Source organism: Pinus tabuliformis, chromosome J (genome assembly GCF_031772625.1).
Source record: "Pinus tabuliformis cultivar Carrire ecotype Pingquan chromosome J, CPIR1, whole genome shotgun sequence".
In the NCBI taxonomy this organism is placed as follows: domain Eukaryota; kingdom Viridiplantae; phylum Streptophyta; class Pinopsida; order Pinales; family Pinaceae; genus Pinus; species Pinus tabuliformis.
In genome coordinates, this window is record NC_142295.1 from 770435729 (window position 1) to 770449797 (window position 14069).

At 42.4% G+C, this 14069-nt stretch overlaps 2 protein-coding genes across 2 annotated transcripts; both read right to left on the bottom strand.

Moving 5' to 3' along the window:
* Nucleotides 1-2314: 2314 nt before the first annotated feature.
* Nucleotides 2315-2806, bottom strand: LOC149229001 (uncharacterized). The gene has a single exon (XM_089380929.1). It carries the CDS (start codon nt 2804-2806, stop codon nt 2315-2317), a length of 492 nt encoding a protein of 163 aa, XP_089237055.1.
* Nucleotides 2807-12826: 10020 nt separating this feature from the next.
* Nucleotides 12827-13237, bottom strand: LOC149229002 (uncharacterized). Its single transcript, XM_089380930.1, has one exon. It carries the CDS (start codon nt 13220-13222, stop codon nt 12827-12829), a length of 396 nt encoding a protein of 131 aa, XP_089237056.1. The 5' UTR covers nt 13223-13237.
* Between the last annotated feature and the right edge of the window lie 832 nt (nt 13238-14069).

Below are 14069 nucleotides of genomic sequence, written 5' to 3' on the forward strand. Positions count from 1 at the left end.
TTGAAGGGCACTGTGAAAACTCAAAAAAAACACTCCAAAAAGGTGTTGTTCCCTTTAGGGAACAGTAGCTATTCCCTAGAGGGAACAACAAAAACACTCGAAAAAATGTAATAGGTTGTGGCCACAACAACTAGGAGGAAGAAATGGATGAAGAAACAATGGGTGAAGAAGGAAAAGGGTCAAATTTAGGATCAACTTGAGTTTGATGTTGTCCAGATGGAGGAGAACTTGGTTGAGGATAAGTTTGGACGTTCTGAACCATGGGGGTCAAAAACAAACAAACTCACAAACCAAATGGTAAATCTGAGAAGGGACGATGTTGCCATATAAGGAGAACCAATATTTATAAAAGAAGGAAAAGGAACAGTATTCTCATCAGCGCAATTTTATTTATTGGTAGACTCTTAAAATATTGCCATTAGTCTTGAACAAAGATCCACTAAGGAGGTATCCTACGGTAAGGATGTTGTTCCGCGGTCAATGGAAATTAAAGACACAAATAAAACAAATGGGTAACTAGGGAAAAAGGGATTATCAAGCAACTGTGAACTCCAATATACCACCTTGGTAAACCAAGGATTTACATACAGGCAAGCAATCTCCCTGAATGTTGTGTTTGGTGTATCACAATGTGTTAGGCGAATGACTCGGATACCTATGGTAGGAAAGCAACCTAGTGGGAACTTCCAAAATATGCCCGAAGGTACATGGGAGCACAGTACATAGTAGTGTTGTCTAATGCATAACCATTCAATGAGAGCATTCCCATATACTCGAAGGTATGTAGAGAATGATGCTATACACTTACGTACGTAGAACAGGATATAACCCTTGAAATGTAACATTGACATAGGATGATGTCTTATAAGTTTAAATATGTTGGGATACGTCTCTAGCCCAGACGTCTAGATATTTGCGTTAATATTGTTGGAAATATTGAGAGGGGGGTTAATCAGTATTTCTTACTATTTATTTTTTAATTGTTCTAGTGATTGCCAACAACCTATATAGATATGTATGTATATACACGGAACACAGAAATCAACAACTGAATTTAATGCTTTTATTAAAACTCAAGACAGTGCAAAGAAATAAATACAATATAAGTATAAATCTGATTGTGAATAGTTGCCAAGCTCCAACTTGGACTTCAGTGAGGCTCCAACCTCCAGAGCACCAACTCTATTTTGCAGTGGTTCTACACTTAGGAGCACCTACCCCAATGACTTCAGTCCTGTTCAGTTCTGAGGCTCCAACCTCTTGGGCTCCAACCCAACCTTGGTATAAACAGGTATGTTGTTGCACTCTATTCAGCTGAGGTTGTCTCACTCCTGCTCTTCTGCCTCTGCTGCCTCTACAGCCTCCGCTACTTTTTCTGCCTCTTTTGCCTCTGCTGCTTCTACTATCTCACCCTCAGGTTCTTCACCACCATAACCGCACCAACAGTTCTCTGTTTCTACTGTTTTATACATTCCCATGCCTTTGTCCATTCGTTTCTGCTTACACCGTCTCTTAGGCTTCCTCCTCAGTCGTTGTCGTTTCCTCTGACTTCGCTTGATCTTTCATCTTCCCAATACGACCAAATCCATTTATTCCTATCTTGGTCCTCTCCTTTCCCGAAGATCTTTGAACTCTAGGAGGGCCTCTGTTGCAGTAGCTCTAACTGGTTGCAAAATCCTAGCACTCTAACATTGTAAGGATGAACCTTGGCCAAACTCTGCAATGGATCCAAAGAAATTGCTTCCAAAGCTTCCGAAAGGCAATCTGACTGTGCCATCGGTGCTGGTTATCTTCGATCGGATCTGTGCATCAACCGCCATAGAAGGACGATGATTTTCCCAAAACGATCCCGTCGTAACAGATGATCTCATCATGGTGGAAGTCGCCATTGCCATTGCGATCCGAAAACCAAAGGAATGAAATCTAAGAAAACTGATATAAAAGTCTAGAAACACCCTTTTGCCCCTCCGTTTCTGTTTTATTCCAAAAACGCACGTAATCGCGCCCATATTAGCCTCTGTCGCATTCGCAATTGCAGTCGTTGATCATCGCAATCCAAGGGTCATAGTCGTTTTTCCCGCACGTTAAACATCGTGTGTATTCCTCGCCATCTGACCGTCCGTCGCATGATCGGACGGCAATCGCAAGCCCCGATCGCACAACCTGCATACGCGTTAACCTGTGGGGGCGGCGGTTTTCATCTGCCACGTGTCGTATTGTGACTGGATCGCGCGGCCATATACAGATACCGTCATCCTCCCGTGGGTAGTGCGAGGGATACCGCTTACTGCAAAACCGCCTGTCCCCCTGGCCGTTAACCTCTGCGCGACTTTCCTGCGTGATAGCTGTTGGATTTGCCACGTGGAGATCTAACGACTCTCGACCACCCGTTTCTGCTGCTTCCCGATGCTTTCTCCATAGCTGCATCTTTTGTTTCCTCGGCTTTCTGTGCAACAGAATCCTTATACTCGTGCGCTTTATTCACAGCTGTATATGTAGTTTCTCTTGTCTTGTCTGCTACAAAATCTTTAGTTTCTCGTGTTTTTTCCACAGTGGTGTCCTTGACTTCTTGTGTCTTATCCGTGACAGAATCCTTGGCATTCTCGATTTTTTCTTGGAGGCCCTTGAAGGCTGACATGGTGCCCTCCTTGATACTACCCAGTGCAGAAGAGGCAGACTTGGTGCTAGCATCTTTGGCAACATGTTCCATACATTTTGTAGATTCCAAGTTATCGTAGGCATTTTCCCATCTCTCTTCTGCCTCCTGGGCAGAAGGTCTTCTCGCGTTTTCCTGTTCTGAAGCCATTGATCTGTACCTTGAAAATCAAAATTATCAGTTCAACTATTTCACGGCTCTAGAATCAAAATAATTTCACTGCATGTGTAAAACAAATCTCTCATGAATTTCCTATGCTCTGTGTGCTCCTCTTCTTTGGCTCTGTCTGCTTCTCTCTTCTCTATCTGCTCCTCAAATATTGCCATATTGACATCAATGACAATCTATGTCCAACAATCTCCCCCTTTGTTATTGATGGCAATATTCTTTTGCTTTCTCCCCCTTTGACATCAATGGAAAAGGGATGCATATGGACTACCCCTATCAAACTGCTCCCCCTGTCCTGCTACATCTTTATGAATGAACTTGAGTGATGATAAAGAAATAACCCCCATATTTTGACGTCGATGTTCGAATGCTTCTCGAGGAAGAGGTTTTGTGAAAATATTAGCTATCTTCTCCTTTGAACTGATATGTTCCAGGACAATGTTTTGTTCAGCTACTTTCTCACAGAGGAAATGATACTTGATTGGTATGTGTTTGGTTCTTGAGTGCATCACTGGATTTTTGCTGAGACTGATAGCACTTGTGTTGTCACAATAAATGGTAATTAGCTGATCTATACATACGTCGAGATCTTTTAGAGCTTCCTTCATCCATAGTATCTGAGTACAACAGTCTGTTGTAGCAATATACTCAACTTCCGCTGTGGATAATGATATGGATGACTGTTTTTTGCTGAGCCAGGATACCTAACAGTCTCCTAGGAAGAATGAATTTCCACTAGTGCTTTTCCGATCATCTATACTTCCAGCCAATCAGCATCGGTGTATGCAGTTACAGTTAGTGTTGAGTCCTTTGGGTACCAAAGACCAAAATCAGAAGTTCCCTTCAGATATATGAGAATTCTTTTTACAGCTAATAAATGGGATTGTTTGGGAGCAGATTGAAATCTTCCCACCATTCCTACTGCTTGCGTTATGTCTAGTCGTGTAGCTGTTAAGTATAGAAGGGATCCAATCATTGACCTGTAATGAGTTGCATCTACTAGAGGGGAGTCATCATCTTTGCTCAGTTTGCAGTTTGTGGTCATAGGTGTGCTCATGGGTGCACAATCCTCCATTCCATATTTTTTGAGCATGTCTTTTAGATATTTGGTTTGAGATATACACAATCCTGCTCTAGTTTGAGATATTTGAAGTCCAAGGAAGTGGGACAGGTCTCCTATCATTGACATCTCAAACTCTTTTGACATGTTTTGAGAAAATTCATGGCTCATTTCATCATTATTACTAGCAAAAATCAGATCATCGACATAAACAAGAGCAACTAGTAACTTACCTTGATCTATCTTTATGTATAGATTTCTTCCAGCCACTCCCTTTTTGAAGCCTTGTTGTTGTAGATAGTGATCCAGTCTTGCATACCAAGCTCTAGGAGCTTGTTTCAACCCATATAAAGCCTTTTTCAACTTACAAACTAAGTCCTTTCCTGTTGTTAGATCAAAACTTTTTGGCTGCTCCATGTAGACTTCCTCCTTGAGTTCCCCATTTAGAAATGCTGATTTCATGTCCATTTGATAGATTTTGAATCCTTTTGAGCAAGCAAATGCCAAGAACATCCTGATAGCTTCCATACGGGCCACTGGTGCAAATGTATCTTCAAAGTCGATTCCTTCAATTTGTGAATAGCCTTTGCAGACAAGTCTTGCGTTGTTTCTGATAACCTGTCCCTCCTCATTCATTTTATTTTTGAACACCCATTTGGTTCCTATTATGTTTTTGTCCTTTGGACGAGGTACCAGCTCCCATGTCTTGTTATTCTCAATTTGGTTCATTTCTTCTTCCACGGCTTTTACCCAATGAGGATCCTTACTTGCTTCTGCAAATGTTTCTGTTTCTATCATAGATAGGAGGGCAATGACTTTTCTCTTGGGTGTAATTATTATTCTTCTTCGGGTCTGCACACCGTCATCTTTATCGCCAATGATCTGCTCTTCTAGATGGTGTCTTTGGACATACTTCATCTTAGAAGGGGTATTAGGTGGTTCTCTTTCCTCTTCTTCTTCTTCTTCTTCTTCCTCATCTATTTCTTCTTCTTTAGGATCTTCTTCTTCAATGAGAGAGTCATCTTCATGTTCTTCACTTTCCTTTACTGGAAGATCTTCATCAACCTTTACATCAATGCTTTCCACTATTTTCTTCAGTCGATAATTGTAGCACTTGTAAGCCTTGCTCCGTGTAGAGTATCCAAGAAATATCCCTTCATCAACCTAAGAATCAAACTTTCCTGGTGAACCATCATTTATTTTTATGAAGAACTTGCTTCCAAATATCTTGAAGTACTTCACCAAAGCAGGTCTTCCTTTCCATAGCTCATAAGGAGTTTTATCACAATTTGGTCTTAATTGAGTTCGATTCAGTGTGTAGATAGTTGTCCCTAATGCTTCTCTCCAGAATCTAGGTTGTAAGTCTGTTGCTAATAGCATAGTTCTTGCCATTTCTTGGACTGTTCGGTTTCTTCTTTCAACTACCCCATTTTGCTGAGGTGTTCTGGCAGCCGAGAATTCCCTTTTGATTCCATGAATATTACAGAACTCACTAAACTCGTTTGATGTGAATTCTCCTCCTTTGTCTGTTCTAAGACACTTAATTTTTGAATATTTTTCATTTTCTACAAGGGATTTTAGATTCTTGAAACACTCAAAAGTTTCAGATTTATACTTTATGACATATATCCACATAATTCTAGTATAATCATCAACAAATAACACAAAGTACCTTTCTCCTTGGAGTGCTTGATTTCTAGTTGGCCCGCATACATCAGCATGGATGATCTCTAAGGGCTTCGATGTACAGTGTTCCTTTGACTTGTGGCTGATTCTAGTCTGCTTTCCATGTTGACATGGACCACATACTGCTTAATTTGGTTTGAACAGCCTTGGGATGTCTCGTACAACTTTTATCTTGCTGATATTGATCAGAATTTCGAAGCTTGTATGTCCAAGTCGCTTGTGCCACAACCAACTCTCATCTGTCTGACTCAGGTAGCATTCATTTTCTTGAATCTTGTTCAGAATGTAAATGTTGTCTGTTTTCCTCACCCCTTTTGCCACAAGTTTCCCTAAGGAAAATTTCCTTATTTCACAGTCTTTGGTGCTGAAAACAACCCTATGTCCTTGATCACAAATTTCGCTGACACTCAAGAGGTTGTGTTTGAGTCCATCAACCAGCAGAGCATCTTGAGCTTTTCCTTTTCCACTTATCAGAGTAATTGTTCCTTTTCCTGCAATTCTGCTAGATCCGCTCCAAAGGACACATTCCCTTCCTTTTTGCTTAGTGAGACAAACTTCCTTCTGTCTCCTGTCATGTGTCTGGAGCACCCACTATCTATAAACCACTGGTTTCCATTATTTTGAGCATATAGAGTCAGGCCGCATTTGTCCATGCTAGAGTTCTTGCTACTCGTCTTTCTTCCTTTGAGTGGGTAGTCTTGTTCATAGTGTCCATTATTGTAGTAGAAAGAGAAAATCAGATCAAATTTGGTCAAGGGATCAAATGTATTAAAGGTTTTGATTCGTCCCTGCCTTTTGGGGGCATATGAGTTGATTATTCTATCCTTTAGCTTTGTCTTTTCACTTCTGCGAGCCATACAATGTCTGGCTTGATGACCGAAGTTTTACAGTGAAAGCAGTGTCCAAGAAAGATGGTTTTGTACTTGTTGAAGCAACCACGGTTTGAGTCGATTTCCTTCCTGGGAATTACTCCTACCTCGTTCTTTAGATTTGCAATGGGCCCTTGGTGGAGTACAGGTTTGTATTTGTTGTAGTGTCCATGATTCGACACCACATTCTTCTTTGGAGTAATTCTCTCTTCATTCTTGGGATATGGGGTGCACTTTTCATCTTTTGGATTGCACAAAAGTGCATCGGCATAGATTTTCGCATTATTCTTAGTGCTTGAGGATTCTCCTTTGAAACCTATTCCAGACTTGTCATGTTGAGGTTTCTGATTTTTCAGAATAGTCTCAAGTATTTGAGAGCTTTTACAACTCTTTTTAATTTGCTCCAACTCCTTTCTCAGGGACACTATTTCGGTCTCGCGTTCTTCACAAGTCTCTTCCTTTTACTTAAGCTTTGCTTCCAAGAGATCTTCTCTCCTTCTTATTTCCTCGTTTTCCACTTCGAGAGAAATGATTTTTTTCTGTAGTTTCTCATTTTCTTCAATGGCACTTATTAACAGTTCATCTACATTTCCTTCCAGCCCCGAGTCATCATCATCTGCAAGTGCCATGAATAATGCTTCTTGGCTTTCATCATGATCGCTTTCCTCATCTGATTTCCTTTTGATGACCATAAACTCATCTTGCTTGGAGAAGAATTTTTTCTTACTGAACCCTTTCTTTTTATGTGCCATTCTTTTAGAATTTCCTTCATCATCACTGTCATGTTTATGAGGACATTTTGCTGCATAATGACCTATTTTACCACATTTAAAACAGATAAGAGGATACTTGCCTTTAAGCTTAGATCCTTTCTTCAGCTTTCCTACAAATTGAGCCAATTCGGATTCCACATCTGACTCATCACTACAGTCATTCCTTTCTTTCCCCTTCTTTGACCTTGAGGCCTTGAATGTTGCATCTTTGGAGCTTGGGCCACCTTTCCTCATTTCATAGGCAGTGATAATTCCATGGAGTTCATCCATTTTGAGGGTATCTAGATCCTTTGCTTCTTCTATAGCGCTTATTTTGGAGTCAAACCTATCTGGAAGAGACCTTAATACCTTTTGAACAATGGTACTTTCTTCAACTTTTTCGTCCAATCCTTTCAGGGAATTTACCACTTTAGCTACTCGGGGTAGGTATGCTGCAATATCTTATTCATCTTCCATCCTCAAACTTTCAAATTGTCTTTTGTGAGTTTGAAGCTTTGCCTTTTTGACTTTTGAGTCTCCATCGTACAAGCCAACTAGCTTCTCCCACATTTCTTTGGCCGAGGTACAGTGCGTGATTTTTGTAAACTCGGAATCAGTGATTCCACTAGTGATGGAGTTCATGGTCTTTGCATTTGCGATGTAGGCTTTCCTCTCATCTTGGTCATTTGGAAGTGTGGAAGTAGTTTTGTATTAATTTTGAACAAAATGCCAGACTTCAGGTCCAAGGGACATTAAGTAGTAAGTCATTCTTTTCTTCCAGAAACCAAAGTTAGTACCATCGAACAAAGGAGGTCCTCCTGATGCTTTGTGGTTTCTCATCATGGATGTGGATCCTTCTTCAAGCTGTTAGGCGAGTATGAAGAAGATTGCTCTAATACCAATTGTTGAAAACGCTGAGGGGGGGGGGGGGTGAATCATTATTTCTTACTATTTATTTTTTAATTGTTCTAGTGATTGCCAACAACCTATATAGATATGTATGTATATACACAGAACATAGAAATCAACAGCTAAATTTAATGCTTTTATTAAAACTCAAGACAGTGCAAAGAAATAAATACAATATAAGTATAAATCTGATTGTGAATAGTTGCCAAGCTCCAACTTGGACTTCAGTGAGGCTCCAACCTCCAGAGCACCAACTCTATTTTGCAGTTGTTCCACACTTAGGAGCACCTACCCCAATGACTTCAGTCATGTTCAGTTTTGAGGCTCCAACCCAACCTTGGTATAAACAGGTATGCTGCTACACTCTATTCAGCTGAGGTTGTCTCACTCCTGCTCTCCTACCTCTGCTACTTCTGCTGCCTCTACAGCCTCCGCTACTTTTTCTGCCTCTTCTGCTTCTACTATCTCACCCTCAGGTTCTTCACCTCCATAACTACACCAACAGTTCTATGTTTCTACTGTTTTATACATTCCCATGCCTTTGTCTATTCGTTCCACTTACACCGTCTCTTAGGCTTCCTCCTCAGTCGTTGTCATTTCCTCTGACTTCGCTTGATCTTTCAGCTTCCCAATACGACCAAATCCATTTATTCCTATCTTGGTCCTCTCCTTTCCCGAAGATCTTTGAACTCTAGGAGGGCCTCTGTTGTAGTAGCTCTAACTGGTTGCAAAGTCCTAGCACTCTGACATTGTAAGGTTGAACCCTGGCCAAACTCTGCAGTGGATCCGAAGAAATTGCTTCCAAAGCTTCCGAAAGGAAATCTGACTGTGCCATCGGTGTTGGTTATCTTCGATCGGATCTGTGCATCAACCGCCACATAAGGACGATGATTTTCACGAAACGATCCCACCGTAACAGACGATCTCATCATGGTGGAAGTCGCCATTGCCATTGCGATCCGAAAACCAAAGGAACGAAATCTAAGAAAACTGATATAAAAGTCTAGAAACACCCTTTTGCCCCGCCGTTTCTGTTTTATTCCAAAAACCCACGTAATCGCGCCCATATTAGCCTCTGCCGCATTCGCAATCGCAACCATTGATCATCGCGATCCAACGGTCACAGTCCTTTTTCCCGCACGTTAAACATCGTGCATATTCCTTGCCATCTGACCATCCATCGCACGATCGGACGACAGTCACAAGCCCCGATCATTGATCCAGGTGGATGTTGGTGGCCACCCACCTATCCCATTTGGACCCCCACAACTGTCTCTTTCATCTTTTTTAGTTTCCTAAATTGTAGCACAGTTTACTATTTTTAGCAGTTTTTCGGGTCCTGAACTTCCGGAGCCCTTTTGAGGCCCTAAACGACGTTTTTTTGGGAATCTGGGGCAACTCGGATAGATCTTTCTAACGGGCTATCATATGCTAAAGTTACGACCCCGGGAAATTGATGTACCAATTTACCCAAACGGGGCCCACAATTTGGCGTTTCATCTTCTAGGGTTAGATTTCGGAATGTTAAGGGTTTTACATTGTTTCTCAATAATAAATAGGCCTTCGAGCCTCATTGTAACACAGTTTGGAGAACAGTTCAGAGGCATGTAGCCGCCACATCTCTTCTCAGAGATAAGCTGCCATCGCCCTAGCTGGTTTATTCCCATTTCTATTTGTAAGCGCATTTCAGTATTTTACAGTAATGAAATGAAGTATTATTTCCGCTGCATCTCAGTATTTATGGTTATCTCATCTCTGTATTTATGGTTATCTCTATAATCTATTGCGTTCCTGTCTAAATCCAGATCAGTGGTATCAGAGCGGTCTGCTTTTTCTCTGTTTTTCTTTGCATGTCCCCAACGAGGTCGGGATATAAGGAGTTAGGGCTTGAACTCGTCGAACCTTTGCAAGACCAGCCTCGCAAATCCCGACGGCCTCCCATGGCGGATGAGAAGAAAGACGAGGGGGCAAGATATCCTATCAAAATCTTGCTCGAAGAAGCGCTCGAGCGGCAAAGGAACGCGATGATGGATAGCTTTGCCCAGATCCTTCAGCGGCTACCCAGAGGCGACGCATCGGCCTCCAACAGCGACTCTGCAAACGCCACACCATTTAAGGTACAAGTTAATTTTGAAATCCCCATCTTCGAGGGTCAAATAGACGCAGATGCCGTAGATAAATGGTTAAATCTACTAGATGGGTATTTTTCTGTTCATGAATTTTCAAATCGGGAAAAGATTGTTTTCGCCCTTCTCAAAGCAGTCCCCCACGTCAAGGACTGGTGGGAAACCTACTGCGAGCAGAAGGATGAAAGTACATGCTCACTATTTTCAGCCGCACCCACTTGGAATGACTTCCGGGATGCCATCAAGGAGCAGTACTACCCTATCGGAAGCTATGAGGACAAATACATCAAATGGACCACACTACGGCAGGGACAAGACCAAGATGTGCCGGAGTTCACAAAAATTTTTCATACCCTTCGCACACAGTTGGGTATCAAAGGTTCTGAGCTGCATCTGGTACTCAAATATCGTGGCTGCCTGCACAAATACATCCAGGAAGAGATGGTGTTCTTGAACATCTCCTCACTCGGCACAGCATACCGATACGCTGTCAAAATCGAGCAAAAGTTCAAACAGAAGAAGCGAGACTTTGGATCTACAAATCCAAAGCCCAAAGGACAAAGCCAAGGCGGGGTGACCCAAGACAACCCGTCGAAGCCGCAAGAAAAGAACAACACCATGAAGCCGAAGAAGGACACAGGGAAGTGGTGTGAGTTCCACAAGAGTCCCACTCATAACACAAGTGAGTGTCGGACCAAGCAGTCACTAGTGGCTGAGTTGAAGGCTTCCGAATCAGATGCATGTTCCGACCCTGAGCCAGAACCCGACAAGGGGAATTGCAAAGGGAAGCAGATCATTGATGCGGATCCCAGCGCCACTGTTGCCACTGCCAAGATCCAGAAAGATGAGCCCGAAAATCCAGAGGAAGGGGAGCGTCTTTTCCACTCACAGATGTGGGTGAAGGGTTCGCCGCTACAATTCATTGTCGACAGTGGCAGCCAAAAGAACCTTGTTTCAGCAGAGGTCGTGAAGCGGTTGGGCCTACCGACTACACCACACCCACAACCGTACAGTATCGGGTGGCTTCATGAAGGACAAGATCTCAAAGTTCGCCAGCAGTGCCGCCTTCCCTACAGCATCAAGCCTTTCACAGAGGAGGTATTGTGTGATGTTACACCTCTGGATGTTTGTGATGTATTATTAGGCCAACCATACTTGTGGAGGCGACATGCTGTGTATGAGTCTAGGCCTCGTGCTGTCATTGTTTCTTTGAATAATTCATTATACAGGATACCAGAGGTAGCCCCACCTACCGCCACATCTTTGATCACTACCAAGAAAGGCAGCAAGCTCATATCACAGACCAGGAAATTCATCTGTCTGGTCCACTCCAAAAGTAAGGGGAAGATTGTTGCTACATCCATGACCCCTGCAAAGGGTTCCTCTACGCAGCAGCAACAGCAAAGGAATACGGTCATGACAGAACACAGGAACAACTTCTCACGCACAGGGGTACCACACAAGCTTCAAGTGGGCGACAAAGTCTGGTTGCATATGCAGAGAGAACACCTTACCAGAACCCATCAGAAACTCAGACCACTCCGACATGGTCCTTACATCAGTACCAAGGCTACGGGAAACAATGCTTTGAAGCACAACATTCCTCCATTCCTTCGCTTGCACCGAGTGTTCAATGTGGACCGTCGTCGACCATGCTTCCCACCATTTCTGGACACATCAGAGATTGCAGAATAGCTCACCAGAGAACCAACTCAATAGAAGCTTCCTCATCTCAGGGAGGAACTCAACGCAATGGGGACCATTGCTTCCTAAGGGGGGAGGAATGATCCAGGTGGATGTTGGTGGCCACCCACCTATCCCATTTGGACCCCCACAACTGTCTCTTTCAGCTTTTTCAGTTTCCTAAATTGTAGCACAGTTTACTATTTTTAGCATTTTTTCGGGTCCTGAACTTCCGGAGCCGTTTTGAGGCCCTAAACGACGTTTTTTTGGGAATCTGGGGCAACATGGGTCCATGGACCCATGTTGCCTCCCAAAGTGGTAGTACTCGGATAGATCTTTCTAACGGGCTATCGTACGCGTCAAACGGAGATCGTATGCCAAAGTTACGACCCCGGGAAATTGATGTACCAATTTACCCAAACGTGGCCCACAATTTGGTGTTTCATCTTCTAGGGTTAGATTTCGGAATGTTAAGGGTTTTACATTGTTTCTCAATAATAAATAGGCCTTCGAGCCTCATTGTAACACAGTTTGGAGAACAGTTCAGAGGCATGTAGCCGCCACATCTCTTCTCAGAGATAAGCTACCATCGCCCTAGCTGGTTTATTCCCATTTCTGTTTGTAAGCACATTTCAGTATTTTACAGTAATGAAATGAAGTATTATTTCCACTGCATCTCTGTATTTATGGTTATCTCATCTCTGTATTTATGGTTATCTCTATAATCTATTGCGTTCCTGTCTAAATCCGGATCAATCATGCAACCTGCATACGCGTTAACCTGCAGGGGCGACAGTTTTCATCCACCACGCGTCGTATTGTGACTGGATCGCGCAACCATATACGGATACTGCCATCCTCCTGTGGGCGGTGCGGGGGATACCGCAAAACCGCGAAACCGCCTGTCCCCCCGGCCGTTAACCTCCACGCGACTTTCTTGCACGATAGCCATTGGATTTGCCACGTGAAGATCTAACAACTCTCGACCACCCGTTTCCGCTGTTGCTCGATGCTTTCTCCATAGCTGCATCTTTGGTTTCCTTAGCTTTCTGCGCAGCAGAATCCTTATACTCACGCGCTTTATTCACAGTTGTATCTGTAGTTTCTCTCATCTTGTCTGCTACAGAATCTTTATTCTCTCGTGTTTTGTCCACAGTGGTGTCCTTGACTTCCTGTGTCTTGTCCGTGATAGAATCCTTGGCATTCTCGATTTTTTCTTGGAGGCCCTTGAAGGCCGACATGGTGCCCTCCTTGATACTACCCAGTGCAGAAGAGGCAGACTCGGTGCTAGCATCTTTGGCAACATGTGCCATCCATTTTGCAGATTCCAAGTTATCAAAGGCCTTTTCCCGTCTCTCTTCTGCCTCCTGGCCAGAAGGTATTCTCGCGTTTTCCTATTCTGAAGCCATTGATCTGTACCTTGAAAATCAAAATTATCAGTTCAACTATTTCACAGCTCTAGAATCAAAATAATTTCACTGCATGTGTAAAACAAATCTCTCATGAATTTCCTATGCTCTGTGTGCTCCTCTTCTTCGGCTTTGTCTGCTTCTCTCGTCTCTATCTGCTCCTCGAATATTGTCATATTGACATCAATGACAATCCGTGTCCAACAAATATGACAAATGATCCTTAGGTTGATTGAGGTGAATTTTAGAGTTGATCTTGAATTATGTTTCGATTTCACGGCTCAAAACTTGATGTCGCATGACCACACCTATGATGCAACCAATATGATAAAAAAGAACTCTCTCTTTTTTCCTTTTAACAATGAAAGGAAAATTAAGTAGGGAAATAAGAAATGAATCAACAATACCACAAATAAGTGATGCAACAATTGATCTCCTCAAATTCACTATTCCAATCAAAATCAAAGCCCTATATGCAATGAAAATAATTTCTTTTCTTTTCTTTTCTCTTAATCTTCAATTGCAATGGAAACTAAGATGCAGCAAGATCATTGATAGAATAAATCACACAAAATATGACTACAATACAAATTTCTTCAATTGGATCAACAATCAAGCTCTATGTTTACAAATTACCTAATTAATCAGACGAAGAAGAAGCCGAAGAAATTCTTACCAAAGGCTAATAAAAACAAATGCAAACATTAAGATGACTTTTAAGAGACACTGACAAACTCAGAAAACTCAAGAA

Coding starts and splice junctions, on each gene's coding strand:
- LOC149229001 (XM_089380929.1), bottom strand. CDS start 2,806: ATGGCTTCAGAACAGGAAAACGCGAGAAGACCTTCTGCCCAGGAGGCA.
- LOC149229002 (XM_089380930.1), bottom strand. CDS start 13,222: ATGGCACATGTTGCCAAAGATGCTAGCACCGAGTCTGCCTCTTCTGCA.